The sequence below is a fragment of the Diuraphis noxia genome, unplaced genomic scaffold (genome assembly GCF_037042655.1).
Source record: "Diuraphis noxia isolate RWA-SAM2 unplaced genomic scaffold, SU_Dnox_SAM2 contig0003, whole genome shotgun sequence".
NCBI classification, from domain to species: domain Eukaryota; kingdom Metazoa; phylum Arthropoda; class Insecta; order Hemiptera; family Aphididae; genus Diuraphis; species Diuraphis noxia.
In genome coordinates this window covers 45,276,929-45,298,816 of record NW_028301713.1, presented here as the reverse complement: position 1 = coordinate 45,298,816, position 21,888 = coordinate 45,276,929, and the positions used below count along the sequence as shown (strand labels likewise).

The following is a 21,888-nucleotide window of genomic DNA, read 5'->3' as shown; positions in this document are numbered from 1 at the left end:
ATTGAAAATATCAAAGAAAAAATATTAAGTATTTATTAAATTTATAATGCATTGCATTTTTGAATAAATGTACAAGACGTGATTCTATGTCATGTTCTATGTATGTGAGTACTAATTTAAAATATTGAGGTATCATGAAAGTTTTACCCTAAAACCAATTGAATCAGAGAGCATTCTGAAATCAATAAGAAAATAACATTTAGGTAATAACCATACTTATGAATCGTATTTTTCACTCAAGATAGATGAAAATTTTACTTGTGCAATAGCAAGGTTTTTTTCACACAATTGTATGACATTTTAGTTATTGTATAAAATAATTGTTTTTTTTTTTTGTTACATACATTATAGAAACCGATAAATACATTTATATTCTATAAATAACTTTAGTTTTAAATTAGCTCCATTATTTTTTTTTAGTATCAATAATATTATAGGTGTAATATTATTTGGTGTAAAAAAATAATAATACCTAACAGCATAAATTCAATTCAATTTCATTCAAAAACAAAATCATCAGCATGAATCATCCTGTTACTAATATTTACATTTTTAAATTATCAACATCAAAAATATTTATTTTATGTGTTTTAGACATATTCTCAGTTTTGGACGTTCAGTTTCTATATAACTTATTAACCAAACTGAATAATAGAATTATTGGATGTAAGCAGATACAAAATATTGAATTAAATTCAATAATTAAATTTAAAAAAAAAAAAACATAACTTTATAATATTATATTTAATAAAAAGTATTGTCATATTATGTTGGATTGAAACTAGTGTTCACTAAATTGCCTTGAGAGTTTCTTAAATATGGTGGCAATGTAATTTCTGTGAGAAAAATAAAAAATAAAATAACTCCTACTAAATAATAATAATAATAATAGTCTATTATGTTTTCTGTATATTTTGTTTTCAACTTTTATGTTTTTTGTAATGAAAATATGTGAAAAATAAATATTAAAACATAATTTGTTTTGAAAACCGTGATATTGACCTTTTGATTACAATTTGATATAATATTATGTTGCAAAATTGTCGAGATAATTTTAGATCCGATAGTTTACAAAATAAATGATCTGTCAGTTGTATTGCAACATCATACCTTCAACCATGTTTTTACAAATTATTTTTTACTTGCCCAATGGTTTAAATGCATTAGTTAAGTATTATTTATTTCAGTGACTATAATTTAATATAACAATAAAATTATTATAGTCTTTGTGCATTAACTTAATGTTTTGTTTCTAATATGAAACATAATATACTTTTCGAACATGTTATTATTTATTTTACACCAATTCGACTGTAACTTAAAACTGGTAGAAAATTATTTTTTTCCCCGTTCCATAAATATTATTGAGTTCAACAATCACATTCCGTGGTAGGAGTACATTAAACCGTCCAACGGGGTTTTCGTCAGAGTTTTATTCCTGACACGAACAACCAGTAGGTATACAGTTATACGAGCAATAATAATGCTCGTTCGTTATTTGATTAAACCGTGATTTACAGACATAAAACAACAAACTGGCCTATTATTTTGTTACAGAATGTCCTCGCAGACCTATTGTAATAGGGGATAATAATATGCCATTCAATTGGGTGGGAATAATATATATATATATAATATACTACACCATCACTATAACACACGATTATATTTATAATATGGTGGGTATTTAAGAGTAGTTTTCACTGGTTAATACTATAATGATGGCCAAAATTCAATCTATTCAATTGATTTTTTAACGTTTTGATTATTTTAATGTACAAAACCAACATACTAACATGTTGTTGTCTGAATAATGTACTCAAGTTCCTGTCAATTATTTGGTTATATTTTTTAATTTTATGCTCTATATTGTAGATATATTTAGACTTTTCAAATTTATAGTCATATCAACCCTTTAGTTAAATTCAGTGAATATATTTAAATCATAAAATTGATTTTAAAATTTGGAATAAACTTAAGTAAGCTTCATTGATAGTTTTTAAACATTTTCTTTTAGTGAGAAATAGTATCTGTTGTCAATACATAAATGAGTTTTTTTTTTTATTACGCAGAAATAATTCAATTTATTTTAAAATTTTTGTCATTAGTATGTAAAATATATATATTTTTTTAAATAAACTTTTTTATATACTTACCTAATATTAGTGATAATTGTATAAACATTGTGCCAAACATTTTAAATTCTCTTAAATGAATAATGTTACAGACAGTACCTAAATAATTTCAAATCCTAGTGTCGACCGTAAAAATGTCCCCTTAAATTCGAAAAAAATATATAGAACACTGAATAGTCTTATTAATATAATTAAATAGTGCATATAACTTATATTAATTTGGTATGCTTTACATTTTTTAACTATATCGATTCTACCATTTATGTTTTTGAAGGGACTACGATATTTGAAAAAAATTGTACCTAATGAAATGGAGGAATAAAAAATTCGTACGTTTTTATTTGCCTCGTTTTTACTTATTATTTTTGTATACGATCCTATTATTCATATTTAAACGCAGTTTCATCGAATCACAACATAATATATTGTGCATCGTTACATAATTTATATAGTAAATAGAACATACCTAATACAATGTTTGATTTTTATGATTAGGAATGGAAAACAGTAATATAAATCGTAAAATATAATTACATATAGCATAGTAAGATAGTTTATCTATTGGCTTTATCTGTAGCTGAATTTTTAATTCAAAATAGTTTGTTCCAAAACAATTGTTTCATTATAAAATGTAATAAGTAGTTAAATTGTAGACTTGTAGTATAATTTTAGTATGAAAAAAGGATAATACTTACCTTTAAATAAATAAAAATATAAAATAAATATTTTTAAAGTCAACAAATTAAAATTAGATGATGTATATAAAATTATTTTTACCTAAATTTTTAAGTTGTTTCAACAAATGGTGGTTTCGACGTCAAAAAATATTAATTGTAGTTTCTACAATAATTGTTTGTTATTCATTCATTGTATCTTTAAAACTAAGTTATTTATTCTATTTAATATTTATTTTTATTTTGTTATTCAGTATTCATTCTTATGGCACTATATTAAATAATTAGAATTACGATGTATAAAATTAAAATCTTGTAAAAAAGTTATGAGTTATAAACAAATTTATCTTATGAATATTTTTATGTTATTCAATATCTTATAACAATTTTTTTGATGTTTGATATTATTTAGTTTATTTTACAAAGACAAAATAAATAAGAACTTTTTTGATCTGATTTGCTTGAGATTTATGACTTCTATATGGATATTCTATACAATGTATTCTCTTTACATTAATTATCATGTTTGAAGTGTTTGGATTACTTATATTTTTATCTTGATTAAATATTTCAAGCATAGTTGTAGTAGTACTTAAATTGGATGTGGAAAACGTATATAATATAGATCAGTGTTTCCCATCCGGTGGTCCGTGGGCCAGTCATAGGTGGTCCGCGGTACCTTTCTTCGTTTTCTTCGTTTTCTATTAATAATAATTATTTTTTTTTTTTTAAAACAGTGAAAAGTATTTTATTTCACCGTAATATCGCTTGGACTTAAGTGACGACATATTATTTGTTAGGGTCGGAAGCATATAATAATAATATGTGCACTCCAGACACCTTTGTTGCTCACCACTAACACCTAGATCTTAAATATGTGAGGACTAGCTGCGTGTGTAGTGGTGTAATAGCTCGAACAGCAGTGGTCGGGATTGCCGGGCAAATACTGTCGAGCTACGTAATGTGTGTAGTGTATTTACGTGCATTATTTGTGTATATATGTGGGTGTGTGTACAATTAATTAAAATTAAAGAAATGGTGACACGATTGTTGGTAAATAATAAGTTGCCGTATAATACGCAAATTAATAATGGTACAAATATATAATAAAAATCACAGCAATACAATAAGTATAAAAATATAATACATATAAAAAATCAAAGCCTTTATGGCTATAACAGTATATAATATATTATGGCCCTTCTGGCCCAACAGAAAAAGGTATATATAAATGAGCGGCCCTTATGGCCAAGCAAATGACAATATAATATTCCGGCAGCTATTGGAGCTGTAGTCCGTAAAAATAAAGTATAATTACGGTAAAATTAATAGATAATAAAAATAAAGGTATAATTCACGGTAGCTATTAGAGCTACGTGAAAATATAAAAATGTTAGCCCTTCTGGCCCAACAGAATAATATTAATTGTCATCAAGATGGCCGACCTCACAGCCAACATATAAGACAAGAACCAAAGACAGCACATCACAACTATCAAATCTTCATTATATTTATAAATTAAACATGTAAACCAATGTAGGCTAATAAAACTTTGTATTTGAAGCTTTTAATTAATAAAAAAAAAAAAAACAAAAAAACAAAAATTTAAATTAGCCCTTCTGGCTCAACAGATCAATATATAATATAAAATAATCCGTGCAAATTAATCCGCGGTCCTTATGACCAACTAATATAATATTTTGCAAATTTGCAGTAACAAATATAAATATCAAAATACTATGTGTCCTTCTGGCACATCAGAATAATACAAAATATATAGCCCTTATGGTGCAATGGAATATAACAATAAATAATAATATAAGTTCTGTACGTCCCTTGTGGCACGATAGAATATATAATAATAAGTATAACGAATTTAATAATAATAATATAAAATAAATAACTCACAGTTTATTGGTGCACTGCTGGCCAGCCGCTGCCTAGCTATATAATTTTACATTGAAAAACAAAGAATGATGTTTACACATAAATATAATAAGTTTGGTGATTAGCACCGCGAAATTCACAATAATAATAATATAGTGTCGCGCCGACGATTTAATATAATACTTCAATTCGTAGCAAAATAATTAGGTCCTTTGTCGCTAATAATTATAATAAAAAACAATATTTGCACTAACTTATTTAAAAATTGTAGAAAATAGTAAAATATTCTTTCTGAGCACAACCGTGCTAACGCGACGACGTAAGATGCGAGACAAAAAGCCGCGGCGGCCGTGTTAACTATATTCACGTAGCCGGTGCGGTGGCATACGATAATGAGCATAATCTACATATAGGTATTATATAAGATATAACTCACAAGACACGTTTAAATAGATATAAAAATAAGATATTATAATGACAACAGGTGATATAGAGTGTGTGTGTTTGTGTCCAGCTATCCTCGCTGCCCGATATTAATTAATTGAATACTATTATGCTACGTTTATTTATAATAATGTTGCGGCGGCAACATTATTAGTAAAGTTTAATAATTATATATAATAGTACAGTAAAATATTAAAAATTAACATTTTTCGATAAATTTTGTGTATTCTTGTTAATGAGCAAAAAAAAAAAAGGTCTTCCTAGTTTGCGTAAAATTGTGGTGGTCTGCGATCTATAAAATATTGTCGAAGTGGTCCGTGGTGGTAAAAAGGTTGGGAAACACTGATATAGGCAAATTAAAAAGAAATCGAAGAAATTGATTATCTAAAAATACAACTTACCAGTAATTTTGCAAGACAAAAATATTAAATTAATTTTAAATTTGAATAGTTTTTACATTATTTTACGCCTGCAAAACATTCTATATAAATGCACAAGGAATACCGATTTGCATACTATAATCACAAAAAATAAAATTTACATTTTTATTTCGTGTATAACATTTTAATTCTCTAACCCTGTTCAATAATTATGTCATCTAGCCTTTTGATGATAGGGATGAGACAACGTGCACTTCAAACGTCCGAAGTAACTAAATTGACATCAATACCACGTGATAGATACACTTACACTCAAGACCTCGGTGATTTAAGACAAACTCCTAACATAAGAACAAAAAAACCCAAAAATTCATCAAATTCCTTAAAATAAAAAATTACTATTTATTGTATTATTATTGCTTTCATAGCATACACTAAAAAAATCAGCACGTAAAATCGAAAATTAAAAATTTCTTTTAATGGATAAAAAGTTTCAAATTACTTGAAAAACTGTACCATACATATAAAATGCTAAAATAAACGTTTGTTAGAAAATATGTATGTAAATGTTTAAAATAATTCGTTTTTTAAAATATAATTAAATAAGAAAATTTAGTTTGTTAAAAACTAGGTAAAATTGTCTTTTTCTACATTATTTGTTCTATGTTTTTCCCAATTGTTTGAGAAAATGTTGTAATTTTGATCCACGAAGTGTCAATAAGATTTAATTTTCTACCAGAAATCATCCTAAAAGTCAAAAATCAAATTAGATTATCTACTATAACATAACGTACTTTTTAATACTTTTAGAAACACCGTAATAAAATCGATGTTTTCTAATTATTAACTGCTTAGCATAAAAGCCGAATTATTTGTGCATAATTTCGATCCATACCAAATAGTAATAAAAATAACTCAGATTTGATACCTAGTGGGACGGAAGCTAGTGAAAAAATAAGAGATTAACGCATTGCGTTAATACAATTTAGAGAAAATCGTTTTTCTTTACTCTTAACAGAATAAAAAATATTACAGCAATTTAACATTGAAATGTAAACTATAATATAATACAGCAGTGTTTTCCTTTTCTTTTGAGGGCTGAATCATAAGTTATCGACTGGATTATGTTAAGTAGGTATTAAAAAAAAATAAACATTTCAAATATAGTGTCATTAATATTTTATAAACACGCAAAATCAAACCTTTTTTGACCAAAATAGTCGGTTTAAAAATAGAACATCGTTATTACCTGTAGCATAACCTTGATCTAATGAATAAAATATTATGATCATTTTGGGGCAACTATAGTAACATACAATTTACAACATCGATTTAAATCAAGCAACTACATGATCCCAGAATAGCTTTGGTTTCCGTACGAATACATAAGTCAATATTGTAGTAATTAATAAGCGACTAACCTCCCGAATATTATAATATTATGCAACTAAAAATTTCAATTAAGTAATAATATTATGTTGTGAAATAATAAGAGTAATAATGTAATAATATTATCATATTATTGGATCCATATATTGTTATTGTTATTATTGTTTTCCTAATTTATGATCAACAAAAACACGTACCACAGCCCCATACACCGCCGGTCGTTCATATAATACTGTGTGTGATGGATTTAACAGTAGTCAGTATAGGTATATATTATATCTCTCATACTTGTCGATGAATAATTAATTTTCCCGTCAACTTTACGGTGTGCGTATTATACAAAGGGTTAAAGTATAATAATAATAATAATAATTTATTATAATAATATGTGCCGTTTAGTCACGTATTTGGGAGAGGAGGGTCTTTCAGAGATGGACGGAATTAGTGACAACTGACAATTATATCATTGTTCTACGAAAATTGTTCTTTATATAGGTACATTATATAAATGTATATTTACTACGTTATGTAGACGGCATCATGTGACCAGGCAAAACAATTAAATTAATGCCACGTCTCTTTTAGCCTTTTTAAGCATAAGAAGACGGTAAGCTTCAGCCGGTACAGAGTGTTAAAAGTGCAAAATTTATCATAAAAAAGAAGATACGAAATTTCTAATTTTACGATGACTAATACATACCATGAAGAATGAAAAGTAAGATATCGTTGAGCTGATGGAGCTCTATAGAGATATTTTAATGTAGTCATGGAACAAATAAAAATAAAATATTATAGTTTAATTACAAAAGCGTGAAACATGATAAGTTAACCTTAACATAATATAGCATGTGGGTTATGCATTTAATAGAGTAAAAATTTGGTATCTTATTTATTTTTTGTATTCTACCATTTTATACAACCTTAAAACTTGTAATATTAATTACTATTCCTCGTAATAAATATCATATAGTGACTTTTCGCGTATTGAACCATATTATAATTAACTGTTATGAGTTAAACCCATTGTTGCCAATGGCCATAGTTTCCGAGGCTTAATTCAAATTAAAAAAAAAAAAAAAACTAACTGTTATATCATATACCATGTTGGCATTATACGTATTTTGAAAAATGAATTATACATATTTTATACAGTAATTAAATTATAATATATTAAAAATTTACAAAGATCACATAAACGTTGGTTATGAAAAATAAATCCGTTGATATTTAACAATGATAAAAATATAACGATATTTTTATACTCAGTGAATGTTCAGATAGGTACTTTGTATATCGAACACGGATTTAAAATGTGTAAATAATTTATTATAATTATAATTTATAATGGACATATTCTATAAAATGGAGATTTTTAAGTTTAATTTGAAAATAAAAAATAATAATTATATGTTATAGAATACCAAAAAACCTTGTGTTTTGAAAGATTTAGTACGTATAGTTAAATCATATTAGCATAGTGTAGTGGGTAAAAATTAATAGGAGGGGGGTGCTACAATAGCTAGGTGGCAGGGAGAGATAGCGCTGAGCAGTGTCTACCGGATGTATCGACCCGGGATCACGCTAAATGCACGTATAATCGAATAATATATCAATGCGTTACCTATACTGCACTTCCTTATTATTCCACTACTTATATTATATTATACTGATACTCGTGATCAATGATTAGCTTTAATGCTTTAAATGTGATAAATATAACTATTCATTTACCTTATGTGAATTATAATGTGTAATACATAGATCCTCACTGCATTGGTTACGTCTTTGATTGTATGGGTCGATGCACGTTATTTATACCTTTTGATTATTTTTACAATATCCTATAACAATTAAGTGCACATTTTTCTTTATAACACACTGTCGACTCCTACTAATCGAGATTAAGTATCATCTACATTCGTATTTCACATGGACAGAAAAAGATTCGATGTCTAGCGGATTATTATGAGATTAAACAATTATGCATGTGTCTAGGTTTGCTTATATAGTTGTAGTTAAGTTCCAGATGAGGCAGGAGCCGTGCCAAGAGAATATCTTGTCCACTCCTTAGCTCTAAGAACGTAACTACAAATATATTTTGATAATTCAAAGTTTAATAAACAATGAAATATCAAGCAGCGTCTATCTTATATTCTAAGCATGTGAGATAAAATACATATTTATTGTTTGGGATGGATCGTTGGATGAGCCATAGATTGTAATTAGTAGAATCATTATAGTATTGCATGGGTGACACAGTAAATAAAAGAATGACGTTTTTTTTTGTGATTAACGAACATAGATGAATGTACAAAAATACACTCATACTGGCGATAGAATAAACGCAATATGGAAAGTTAACTTGGCATAGAAAAAAAACTGGTTATGATTTTAATAAAGATTTTGGCGGCATTTAGATCGCTGTGGGCGACGTGGACGTGGTGTAGCGTAGACCTCCGTGTTGCACTGTGTGTGGTCATTGTCTATGCATAGCGCTTATATAGTGAATCGATTGTCTTATCCCCACTCAATTGTTATTACGTAATCTGAGAATGTATTGTTCACGTCTGCTTCAAGAAGTATGGTTGTGCGCATGTTAGTTATGTCGAGTTTTCGCACATTGTCGTAGGTCTTTTCGCAATATTTTTACTAATGGGTTGTTTTGTTACGTCATGTGGTTCTGTGGGTTATTGTCCTTTTCTTTTTTGTATAATATCTTAGTGCTTATGTGGCGTTTTTTGTTGAATGTGTGTTTTGCGCATGCATGTACAATAAGCTGTGTTTCGCACGTTGTTATTGGTTTTTTTTCAATATTTTATATAGAAGAAGTGTTATGTTGGGTCACGTGTTCATACGTGCTAATGTTATTTGTCGTTTGCAAAATATTTTGCATTGGTATTTGTCTGAGTGAATTTTGTATACTGCGTACGCGTGCATTACGTCTCGTAGCAATGCGTATTTATTGTTCTTCCGAATTTGGTATTTTAAAGTTATTATTTTATAATTTTTATATCTGGTACATATATGTAATTGTTGTGTAACATTTTTGATGTTGTCTTCTTCCGATTTGCGTTATTATGTTATATAGTTGCTTTTTGTCTTCCTTGCTGCATAATGTCTTAGTAGTGGTATTTTGTCACTTAGGGAGGTGTTATATTGGTACTTATTTGTGGATTGTGTGTTGCTAACTTCTGTTATGTGTAATACTTGTGAGTTATATATTATTGATATTATTGTGGTCAATGTGTTTGATATTTTAACTGTGTACGTTACAAAGCACAGTTTGGTTTAACTATGTGTTTCCTGTATGTTGTTTTTGGTATGATAATATTCCGATTTACGTCATGACATATTGGTGCTATTGTTTGTTTTTTGTAAAGCTTTAGTAAGAGTATTTTGGTACTTGTGTCAAAGTTTTAATTGAATATTGAGTATGTACATGTGAGTTAGTATTACTATATATGTTAGTTTTTTGATGCGACGGTAATTCGGTTGCGTAATAATGTATTTGTGTTGCGTAATATTTTCTTATCTCATTATTATTATTTTTTATAGCCAAATGTGATCTTTGCTTGAAAGGCGATGTCTGGGAATGTTGGTTACGTAATATTATTTTGTATTGCGTAATAAATTTAAATTGTGTTTTAGTTTAAATTACGTTTTAATTTAACTCCTAGATATGGTCATTTTCTGTATATTCATTTTGTAATTTTATTCAAAGTATAATATGGTGTATAATTCATATATTACAATAGATTATAACTATCAGTATTTTTAATTTTTATTTATTTAAGCTGTGTGAAAATATTCAATAAAGTCTTAATCAAATATATGGGTTTTATCGTTAAACTGCCACAGTATTATTTTTACTTAAAATAAATTTTATGATGATAGTATTTTGACAGTTAATATTACACGCAATAAAAAGTTAATCTCTCATACATAAGTTTATTTTGTTATTATAATTATCAAAATAATTTATCTTTTATCTATAAGCTGTCACATCCGAAGTGTATCATTTAGATATTTATAAAATTTGACTTTAATTTTATAATTTGTTATTTTTTTTATAATTATTTATCTTACAATGAATGTTCCAAATTGATTAGCTTATAAATAAATGACAACGTGATGAACATAATAAACCTGTCAACTATTCAAATGTGTAACAACCTAATTTCAATTGTAGTAATTTCTGAAAAGTTAATTTTTTAAATTTTTTTTATCAATTATCAGTTGATTGTTATTATTAATTTTAGTCCAGTTTTAAAACCAAAATTAATAATTTTTAACATCCGTAAATAAAATGAATAGTTTTTTAATGAGTTTAAAATAATGATATATATTTTTATGAAAAAAATAATAATAATAAAGGATAATATGTAATCCAATGATTACATAGTATTATGTAAATTAAAAAAATAATAATCTCCATCATAAAATACTGTTCTCAGAGTATGATTGATAATACTTGAAGATACTTAAAAAAAATGAGCTTACTATGTGAGTTGCAAATAATATTAATAATTTACAATCAAAAGCTTGCTATGTATTATTTAGTATACTACATTATGTTGCTGAAATTGTATACCTTGACAAATGAGCATCAATTTAAATAATATTGTAAACTTCCAGGGTAAGTTGTACAATGTACATACCAGACAAGTCTTACAATTTAACGGAGCAATGATTTTTATTTCAAGTTGTTTCAGCAACTAGTACTTAAATATTTTTTTTTTTAATTTTTTATCATTAATTGTTAGTTTGTAAGTTTGAGAATTTTCAATTATTCACAAATAGCATAGCCATATTAATATTTCAGAGTTTTTGAACGTGCTAAGATATTAGACTCATTTTTTAAGTACAAATTCAAAGTTTGTACCTAAGTCACTTCTCTCTTAATTACCTGTAGAAAGTAAAGTAGTCATACATCATATACAGAATTTCGAACTTTTATTGTGTTACATCGTTAACGTTATGCATAATTCGTAAGTATTTGTAAACACGAATTTAAAGTTAAATTTTTTTTTTACCTACATGGAGTGTTATGAGTTTTAAATTTTAATACATTTTCTAAAAGATCAAAATATATTTTAAAAGTAATTGTTTCAATTAAAGACACGAGTTCCTTTAGCTTATGTACTCTCATATTATTTTTTTTTTTTTAGTGTGCTTATTTACATATTTTCAACTCTACATTAATTTATGAATCATTTATATTTTAAACTTTTACTACTTATTTTATATTTGTAAAATTAAAATGACTCAAACTTGAGAAGGTGAATTATTACTTAAAATCAATATTATATTTAAATGAGACTTGGTTATATAAATATTGAAATATAAAATAATAATATGACATCTCTATCCAACAAAGATAATATGAGCATAATATGAGCAGAGTAAAAATTAAAATTAACAATTAACAGATGGTACCAAATATGGTTTTCTGTAGGATTTTTTTGTAGAGTACTATTTTCATATTATTCATAATATACCATAAAATGTAACGCGGCGTATCATATATGCAAAACAGGTACATTAATATATTTAACGAATACAGATAGATTATTAACAAATTAATTTATACTCAATCAAATTCTCTAATATAACACTTATGTTGAGTTTTACAGTATTAATGTTTTTATTATTTCTTATGATTGCATTAATATTATTATTTATGGGTTTACAGCATGCTTATTGACGTTATACAATATAATATGTTTGTTATAATAAATTATTATGTATAAATGCTATTACTTAAATAGTTCAATGCAATACAATTAATTGCATATGTCACGTAAAAATGTAATTAATAGATCTTTAATTTCTGTTTTTCAGGCTAAATGATCAGATAGACAGTAGAAAAGGGTAATATGATCCCTGATGGATTGTAACTGTCTTGAACTTTAACTAACTAACTTACTGTAGAAATAAATTATTATTATATTCTGGAGTATATTGATATATGCATACTACTGATAAAAATTAGAATATTGTAAATCTTCAAGTAATTAATTGAAAAGTGTGGTTCTTGTTAGATGTACGTGATCAAATTATGCGTGGAGTGTGTACATTTAATTTGTAAATGAATACAACCATATACAAATGCCCAGCAGCTACTAATCCATAGAATTATGCCTTTGTGCATATTTTAGTATTTCATTTTCCAAATAGTGAAATTCCCGGAAAATAAATAGTATCCTTTGTTATAAAATGGAAACAAGATTTGGAACTCTCAAAGCACTTTGTAATAATTATTATGGTATCAAAATACTTTCTTCCTGAATATTTATACGTGTGTTACATAATATACTATATCGTTAATCACTTATTTTTTTTCAAAACAATTATTATTCACTTAACGTAAAATCTGATTGAAAAATATTGATAGAAATATATCTATATTAAATCATAAATTTCTCTTTGATGAAACATCTTTTTTTTTTAATTCGATAAAAGTAAAGGTTTTCTCTATAAATAAAATTTGTTTTATTTTACTAAATGATTCTTAAGAATAAAATGAACTTAAAAGATTACAAGGAAATTTTGTGTTACTATCCAAACTAACCACTTTGATGTTAACTAATTTTAAATTTTTTTTATTAAATTAACATTAAAAAAAAATATTTTCTTTAACATTCAATTCATTAACCAAATTGAATTTTGCAGATAATGAGAAAATAAACAAAAAAAAATTATTTACATAAATTATGTTTAAGTATTCAACTAAAATAAGAATTAATTATCCATCGAATAATTTGGAATTTAATTATTAAAACCTAAGCGTGCTCAACAAACAGAAAAGTATATACAAGCTTTGTCCGAGAATTTTTTTGTTATCTTAATTAATAAAACTAACGACCGCTTAATTTTCTAAATAATATTTTATTTTTTTTTTTTTTTTTTTTTATTTAAAATTAAGCCGCAACAACAAAGATTATTGGCTGAAGTTAAATTTAACATATGGTGATAAAGGAGGGATATTTATACAATTCAAGCTTGGGGTGTGAAGGTGTGTTTAGATTAAGTTATATAATTTAGTTAATTTTAAAAAGGTAAATATCTTCTGAGTGTTGTCGGGGTCAGGACCAAGAGCTTCGTAGAGATTGTCAGCTAGTTTGAGGTTGACTCTAACATTGTTGTGTTCACGGCAGAAGCATATGATGTGTTTGACTGTAGGTGTTTCGCCGCATGAGAAACAAGGTTCGGGATCCGTTTTAGACATTAAGTGTTTGTGGGTTAACCATGTGTGACCGATTCTAAGTCTATTAAGAATTACTTCTTGACGCCTGGTAAGTGGAGTGGTTGGCCATGGGAAAATGCTGGGTTTGATTTCGTTTAGTTTAGTACGTTGGGTTGACCAGGAGTGTTGCCAATTTTTTAGAATGTGATCAGTAATAAAGTTTTTTGAGTCTTGCAGAGTATGTGAGCCGATGATTAGAGAGTGAGGAGATGAGATGGACTGTTTGGCATATGTGTCTGCTATCTCATTTCCAGGTATGCCGATATGACTAGGTATCCATATCATGGAGATAGTCTGTGCGTTGTTTTGGAGAAATGATATCTGGTTCTGGATTTTTTGTGAAATGCTATTAGGTTGGAAGTAATTTTGGATGCTTGTAAGTGTACTAAGGGAGTCGCTTAGTATAATGGATTTGTTTATTGAGTCCTGTTTTATAATATCTAATGTATGGGAGATAGCCAAGGCTTCGGCCGTATAGATTGAACAATAGTCAGGGAGCTTGAGCATTCGTTTGGATTCACCGAATGTAACTGCAGCGCCTACGCCGGCGTCTGTTTTGGATCCATCCGTAAAGAAGAATATGTGGTCTTGGTATCCTTCGAGAATAGCTTGTAGTTCACTTTTATAAATGTTAGATGTAGTTTCGCTTTTCGGGAGGAAAGATAACTTGAGGTTGATGTCAATGTCCATAGTCCAAGGGGGAGTAGTCGGACATTCATGTTTAATTAAGTCAGAGAATTTGAAATTGGAGTCTCGTAGTTCAGTTCTGATGCCGTGGTGGATGTCTAGGTTGTTCTGGGCTCGTCTTGCAGATAGAAGCATGATGTTTTTTTTTCTTATGAGACTTAGGGGTGGAGTATAAGAGATGTTGAGCAAACTGGGAATTGGACTCGATCGGAATGCTCCGGAGGCTAATCTCAGTCCCAGGTTGTGTACGGTGTCAATCATTTTTAAGCTGGATGGTTTAGAATTGAAAAAGAGGAAGGATCCGTATTCTAGCTTGGAAAGAATGAGCGATGTGTATATTTGTTTAAGGGTTGTGGAGTTTGCTCCCCAAGAAGTGTGAGCTAGAGTTTTGAGGATATTCATTCTTAACATGGTTGCTTTTCGGAGATCTTTAAGGTGTGGGTTCCAGGTATTTTTGCGGTCGAATGTGATTCCTAGTATTTTAATTGATTTTGAGGTTCGTATTGGGATGTCATTCATTCTAATGTCTAATGAAGGATATTTTTTAGCTCGGGTGAATGTGATGCACTGAGATTTAAATGGGGAGAAACGGTATCCTGATGTCTCGGACCATGCAGCAAGTGATAATATTGTGTCTTGTAGATATGGTTGTATGCAGGATGAGTTTTTTGCTGAACACCAAATGTTTAGGTCGTCTGCAAAGAGAGAAGATTTTACTGGGAATTTGATTCTTTCGCAGATGTCGTTGATGGCTACAAGGAATAAGGTGACTGAGAGAGTGGATCCTTGTGGTACTCCATTTTCTTGATTGAAGATTGAAGAGAGATGACCGTTAATTTTGACTTGGAAAGATCTGTCTTCTAGGAAATGTTTGACAAAGATCAGTAGGTTACCGTTACATAGGATTTTTTGTAGTTGTTCGATTATCCGGGGGCGCCATGTGGTGTCGTATGCTTTCGCTATGTCGAGGGCAACAAGTCCCAAGGCTTGGTTGGTTTCTAGGGACTTAGTTATGTCTTTTTGGATTTCATGTAGACTGTTGTATGTGCTCCTGTGCTTGCGGAAGCCATTTTGTTGAGGGGAAAGATAGTGAGTTTTTTCGAGAAACCATCTCAGTCGCGAATCGATGATCTTTTCAAGTATTTTACACATTGTATTGAGGAGAGATATTGGTCTATATCCCTCTGTGCTAAATTTGTCCTTCCCTGGTTTTAAAATCGGGATGACGATGGCGTGTTTCCAAGATTTTGGGATTTGTCCGGTATTCCATATTTTATTGTACAGGTGGAGGAGGAACTGTATTGCTGATGCGGGTAGGTTGTGTAAGAAGCTGTATGGGATTTCATCAGGTCCGGGAGAGAGGCTAGAGCATTTGGAAAGGGCCCAGTTTAGCTCCTTAGCGCTAATGGGGATGTTTAGATGGTGTTGATCCTGATTTAATGGGCTGTAGTTGGGTTGGAGCAAATGCTGTCTACTGGTCAGGTTATTATTAAGAAATGATTCATTATAGTTGTTATCAGAACTGTTCAAATAGAAATGGTTACCGAGAAGATTAGCAACCTCGATTGGATCGGTGAGGAGAATGTTGTCATTTAATATGAGAGTCTGTTTTTCTTTGCTGTTGCCACGTAAAGATCTGATTTTGCTCCATACAGAGCTGGGGTCGCTTTTGGGGCCTATGGTAGAAGTGAAGTTCTTCCAAGAGGATGCTTTACTGCGTTTTACGAGGAATTTTGTTTTTGCACGAAGTTCTTTTAGGCGTATGTGGTCCTCGATTTTTCCCGTTTTTTGGAACCGTTTTAATGCGATATTCTTTTCCTTAATAGATAGCTTGATTTGGGGGTTCCACCAAGGAACTTTAGGATTGTTTAGAGTGCCATTTGTTTTTCCAATTGATATGTTTGCTGCATTAGTTATAGAATTGGTTATGTGGGCAACGTCATTTTCGGTCGGACCATCTGGAGGAGGGGGGTTTGTGTTTACGTAGGCTTCGACTAGTTGGGAGAAAAGATTCCAGTTGGGATTTTTGAGTTTCCATTTGTTGGGAGATGTAGGCGAAGTTGCTTTGCTAGAAAGAAGCTCGATCTTGATTGGGATGTGATCACTGTCGTATATTTCGGGAAGAGTTGACCATGAAGTGCGTTGGGCAAGGTTTGAGCTGCATAATGATAGGTCAATCGCTGAGAATTTTCCGTTCGAGGGATTGAGTCGTGTGGGTTCACCGCTATTAAGTAGTATTATGTTATCAGTCTCGAGGACTTTTTCGATTTGTTTTCCCCGGTCGTCGGTTTTGTCCGATCCCCAGCTTAGGCCGTGACTGTTGAAATCTCCCAGGAGGAGAAAGGGGGGTGGAAGTTGTTGTATTATGTTCACAATATCAGTGGATTTAAATAGTTTTTGGTTCGGTATATAAATATTGCAGATGGTGATGCTAGACTCGAGCTGGATGGATGCTGCCACCACTTCCAGAGGAGATTGGATCTGGATTTGGGAACTTGGATAGTCAGATCTGACCAGTATCGCTACTCCTCCGCTAGCTCGGTTGCAGGCTGTTCTGTTGGTTGAGAAGATGTTGAAGTTTTTGATGGGCGGGGTGAAGGTATTGTTGAGGTTGGTCTCTTGTAAACATATGATGATTGGGTCGTGTTGTTGATTTATTAGTTTAATATCATTAAGTTTTTTGACAAGGCCGTTAATATTCCACTGTATTACATTTATGCTCATTGTATATGTTATATTGTTTGTTATTTATGATTGATTTTGTGTGGGGTCTGTTGGTTCTTCGGGCATTAATTGGAATAATAAATTGCGAAATTTAGTTAGTTTAGTTTTCATTCTGGAGTTTTTTATCATGACGTAGGTTTCTTCGATTATTGCCATTATATTTTATTTTACACAACGTGTAATAGCTATCTTTGTAGAGGTTTAAATGGTTTAATCATTAATTACTCTGTTAAATTGTACGAATTTAAGATTGAGAGTTGTACCTACATGATAATAATTGTAGGAAAACGTATATAATTACCATCGAAGTTTAGTCGTAATTGTTGAGTTATATTTTAATATTTCATTTAAACATCTCCGTATAATTCAGTATAATATAATAACAATATACAATAGGTATATGTATATACATTTTTTTTTATTGACCATAAACATCAGCTACAGGCCATTAATTATTGATTACATTTTTTTTTTAAATATATGCTTTATATTTAGTTAATTCTTAAATTAGATTGCATAATTTGGTTTCCTTTAAAAATTTTACTATACTGATATTTGATTAGATATGGGATTGTAGAGCTTCGCTTAATTGTTAAGATTTGTGGTGTTTGGATCTTGAGTCTGCGTACATGTAGCAATCAATGAGTAAGTTTTGGAAAATGACCTCCACAACACATGATTCATATATGGGAGGATTTTTACAGCTATGAGGTGGTTATGATGTTGTTATTAGTTATATTATGAGTAGTAAGTCACTTGATTCGACATATTAAGTTAGTTATACACTTATATACCCACACACACACAATTGTCTTTTATACATATTGTGCAGTAATAAATAATAATATAAAATAATGTGATTATTACGCATTTTAACTTGACATAATATGAAAATATGTCTGCAAATAATTAAATTCTGAGACTCAAGTCTTAAGAGTTCATCGGTTGTTCTAAATATTTAAAACTAATTTCAAAATAGGTTTCCGTTCGATGACGGTCGAAGAAAATTTCCCGTGCAATTCCCCGGGTTAATCGGACTAAATGCATCAATGGAATTATTTAACTTGCCACCACCCCCTCTGTCGGTCTGCATAGTTGGGATAATTGGTTTAACACTTAATGCCAACTAATTTGTTGTACGCACACCCTTAACTATTCGGCCGTCGGTTAGTTGTGCGAACTCGTAATAGAATACACGATCAGTTTGAGTATACCATGCGATCGACAAAGCAAAAACCAAACACCACCTTTACATTGTTGTAGTTGCATCGTGGCTGTGGCCGACCGCCCAAAACATTATAGGTACGAACAACAAACGACTTGCGTGCGAATGTAGTTTATTATCAAACACCCTCATATTACACGTCTCACAGCTTGCTTCGTACGAAAACCTCGAGAAAGCTGATTAAGAAACGATACACCTATTCTTTGTAAAACATCCGCAAAAATAATTCAATAAATAAATACAAGAAAAAAGAATATCCGTAATTTAGTATATAAAAATCAGTAGGTTTATTTTTATAAACTAAATACTAAAATTTATTACGCTTCATAAAACATGCATGTAAAAAAAAAAAATCGTTTATAAAATGGGTTTTATTTTCTTACGTGATTGCTCAGGCATGCTTTTGTCCAAAGAGTACAAGATTTATCAGCATTATAATAATATACTGTTGAACATCGAACGAATTACAAGTATATCTATCCATTCTTCACTTACAATAAACGTAATGTACAATGTACCAAATACACTAAATGAAATAACTATAACTACATTAAAAAAAAAATAATAATAATAATTTATTGGATTAACTTACTTTCATAAATATTATTATGTGCTATTCAAGAGTATATTTTTCTAATGTTTTGATAAAATTTATTTTGAATTTTATAAAACATAGATAATTTGTGAATCAGCAGATTATTATATGATATATCTTCCTTTTTTTTCTTTATAAGGTAGTATAAAAAAAAAATAAAAAAAAATAGTTGTTCAGTTTTAGGTTGTTATTGAGATCGAGACCTAAAATGCTTTCTATATTGATATTTAATACCAAAAGATTCATAACCACAATCTATATTAGACTTCCCACTGTAATGTAAACATAAATTCACTTATATAATAACATAATAAATAATATAGATACTTATTGTATAGCATGTAAAATCAATAATAAATTAATTTACAGCAATATAAATTAATTGAAGAATTAAAAGGATTTTTTTCCATTAACTCGTAAATCTATTATATTTTTCAGTTATTAGGTATGATCTGTTTTTCCTGGTCTTTTGAAAGTAATTACAAACGTTTTTTACTGTGTATAATTTATATATAAATGCATGTATATGTTTATCAATACATTAAACTAGAATATTTGTAATAAAAACGATATTTAATGAATATATTATATAGCTTAATTAGTGTATATTTTATACAAATAATAAGAACTTTAAATTGGTAACAATTTTGTACAGTAACCTTCTAAAGGTAATATATATATATATATATATATATAAAAAATACATCGTTCAACACAAACAATAACGTTATACGTTGTATATACGTTGTTGCAAAGACCTCATGAATTATTAAGACCTTACATTAGTGTTTTCTACAATTTAAATATTACGGTCAACTTAATGTTTATCGGTATATCGTATGACTTAAAAAAGCTGTTAAATAATATTTTCAATACTGGAAATGCTTAATTAAAATATACGAAAAGTAATTAAAAAAAACAAAATATTTATAAATAAAAGTGAAAACGGTGATTTTTTTGGACAAAAATGTGCTTTAAAAAAAAAAAAAAAACCAAAATAAATAATTATTTAAAATATTTGTTAGATAAACTTACGGTTGTTCAAACCATACGAGATGTCTAGAAGTGACTAGGTTATTTTTGGTCAACAAATAGACTAAACTCTTATGACCAAAGAAGAATAACCCTCATGCCCTACTTTCAGAACACCTATTACAGTCAAGTACACACTCCTTGAATGCCGCTGATTCAGTGAAATACACATCATACAGAAACTACCAGATACCCTAAATGAAATAATTGCATCTACTCCCAAGATGTCCAAAAAATTACTGAATTTCATCAACGAATTAGAATTTCATCATTTAATTTAATTATATCACCTAAGAAAATATTGTACAAATATAATAGTAATTTACTAATTTATCATAACAAACTAGCTGACCCGGCAAACGTTGTTTTGCCTAATTTTTTTTTTTAAAATTAAGTTGACCCGGTGAACTTAACGCCTTCAAATAAAGTCTAGATTGATAATAAAATTCAAGTATTCCATTGTAATGAATTGTTACAGAAATAAATATATTGCATTTTGATAAACAATGTTTTTCGTTTTGTTTTCTGGTGCAAAAATAAACAACGATGGCGGTTTTCCAACACGCGAACTGGCAACGTACAGCTGACGTGCGAAAAACATGGAAATTCCAAATTGATCCCACAGACTTCCAACGATTGGCCTTGCGATTTATTGATTGTCATCGCAAAACCAATCTAACGGGAAACTGAATCCGCTTAAACTGAAATGGAAGATCTGTTGAAATGATCGGAATTCGTGGGATAAGGACTTCCTCCCCTTTGAAATTGCCCTTGATGATTGTTGATTGTATTACATCGTTCATCAGTTTTTTGACGGACAATCGTGTACCATTACACAATTCAGGAGGATTTAGATTCCGCAACATAATTATGATCAATCCCACTTTTACCTGTAAATTATGCGGTGGAGTTCCTGGCACATCAAGCGAGTTCAAAAATTCTGTTGGATAGTTGACCGCTTCGTTTTCGTCGGTCGTGCTGTCAACGGATTTGTATGAACGCAGTTCTCCAGCAATTTTACTCTGAATTGTAAAATTCAAGCTATCGACGTCCTTATTCCTCGCTGCTAGTATTGTCCGTTCACTCATCCAATCAAGATAGTTATAATTGATCTCAATGCCTGGGAATACTTTTGTAATGAGTTCTTCCTTCGACGATGTGAACTCACAAAAATTTGCCAGAAACGATATTAATCCAGTCAAAACATCAATCGGAATGTGTTCATTACCAAGCGCCAGCAGTTGTCTCGAGAATTCAGCAGCCGATGGGTCGTTTTGCAACGCAACTCTCATGTTCATGGTCAATTTCAACTTCTTGATATACCGCCACAAAAACGACGATTTCAGGCATGCATTAATTTCATCGGCAGCAGTAAATTTCGGAATGACGGAAAGTGTTTGACGAAAATCTCCGGAGAGCAATATCATTGCCCCACCAAATCGTTTCGAATTACCTCGTAAATCTTTCATC

The 21,888-nt window shown here is 29.4% G+C and overlaps 2 protein-coding genes across 3 annotated transcripts in view; both read right to left on the bottom strand.

Annotated features, from left to right (window-relative positions):
- LOC107173679 (limbic system-associated membrane protein-like) overlaps positions 1 to 21,888 on the bottom strand; it is a 209,983-nt gene that overhangs the window by 163,920 nt on the left and 24,175 nt on the right. The window lies entirely within an intron of this gene.
- LOC149057437 (uncharacterized) lies at positions 21,078 to 21,887 on the bottom strand. Its single transcript, XM_089223410.1, has one exon. It carries the CDS (start codon positions 21,885 to 21,887, stop codon positions 21,078 to 21,080), a length of 810 nt encoding a protein of 269 aa, XP_089079536.1.

Excerpts from the sequence above, each read along its gene's own strand:
- LOC149057437 (XM_089223410.1), bottom strand. The coding sequence starts at position 21,887 with ATGAAAGATTTACGAGGTAATTCGAAACGATTTGGTGGGGCAATGATA.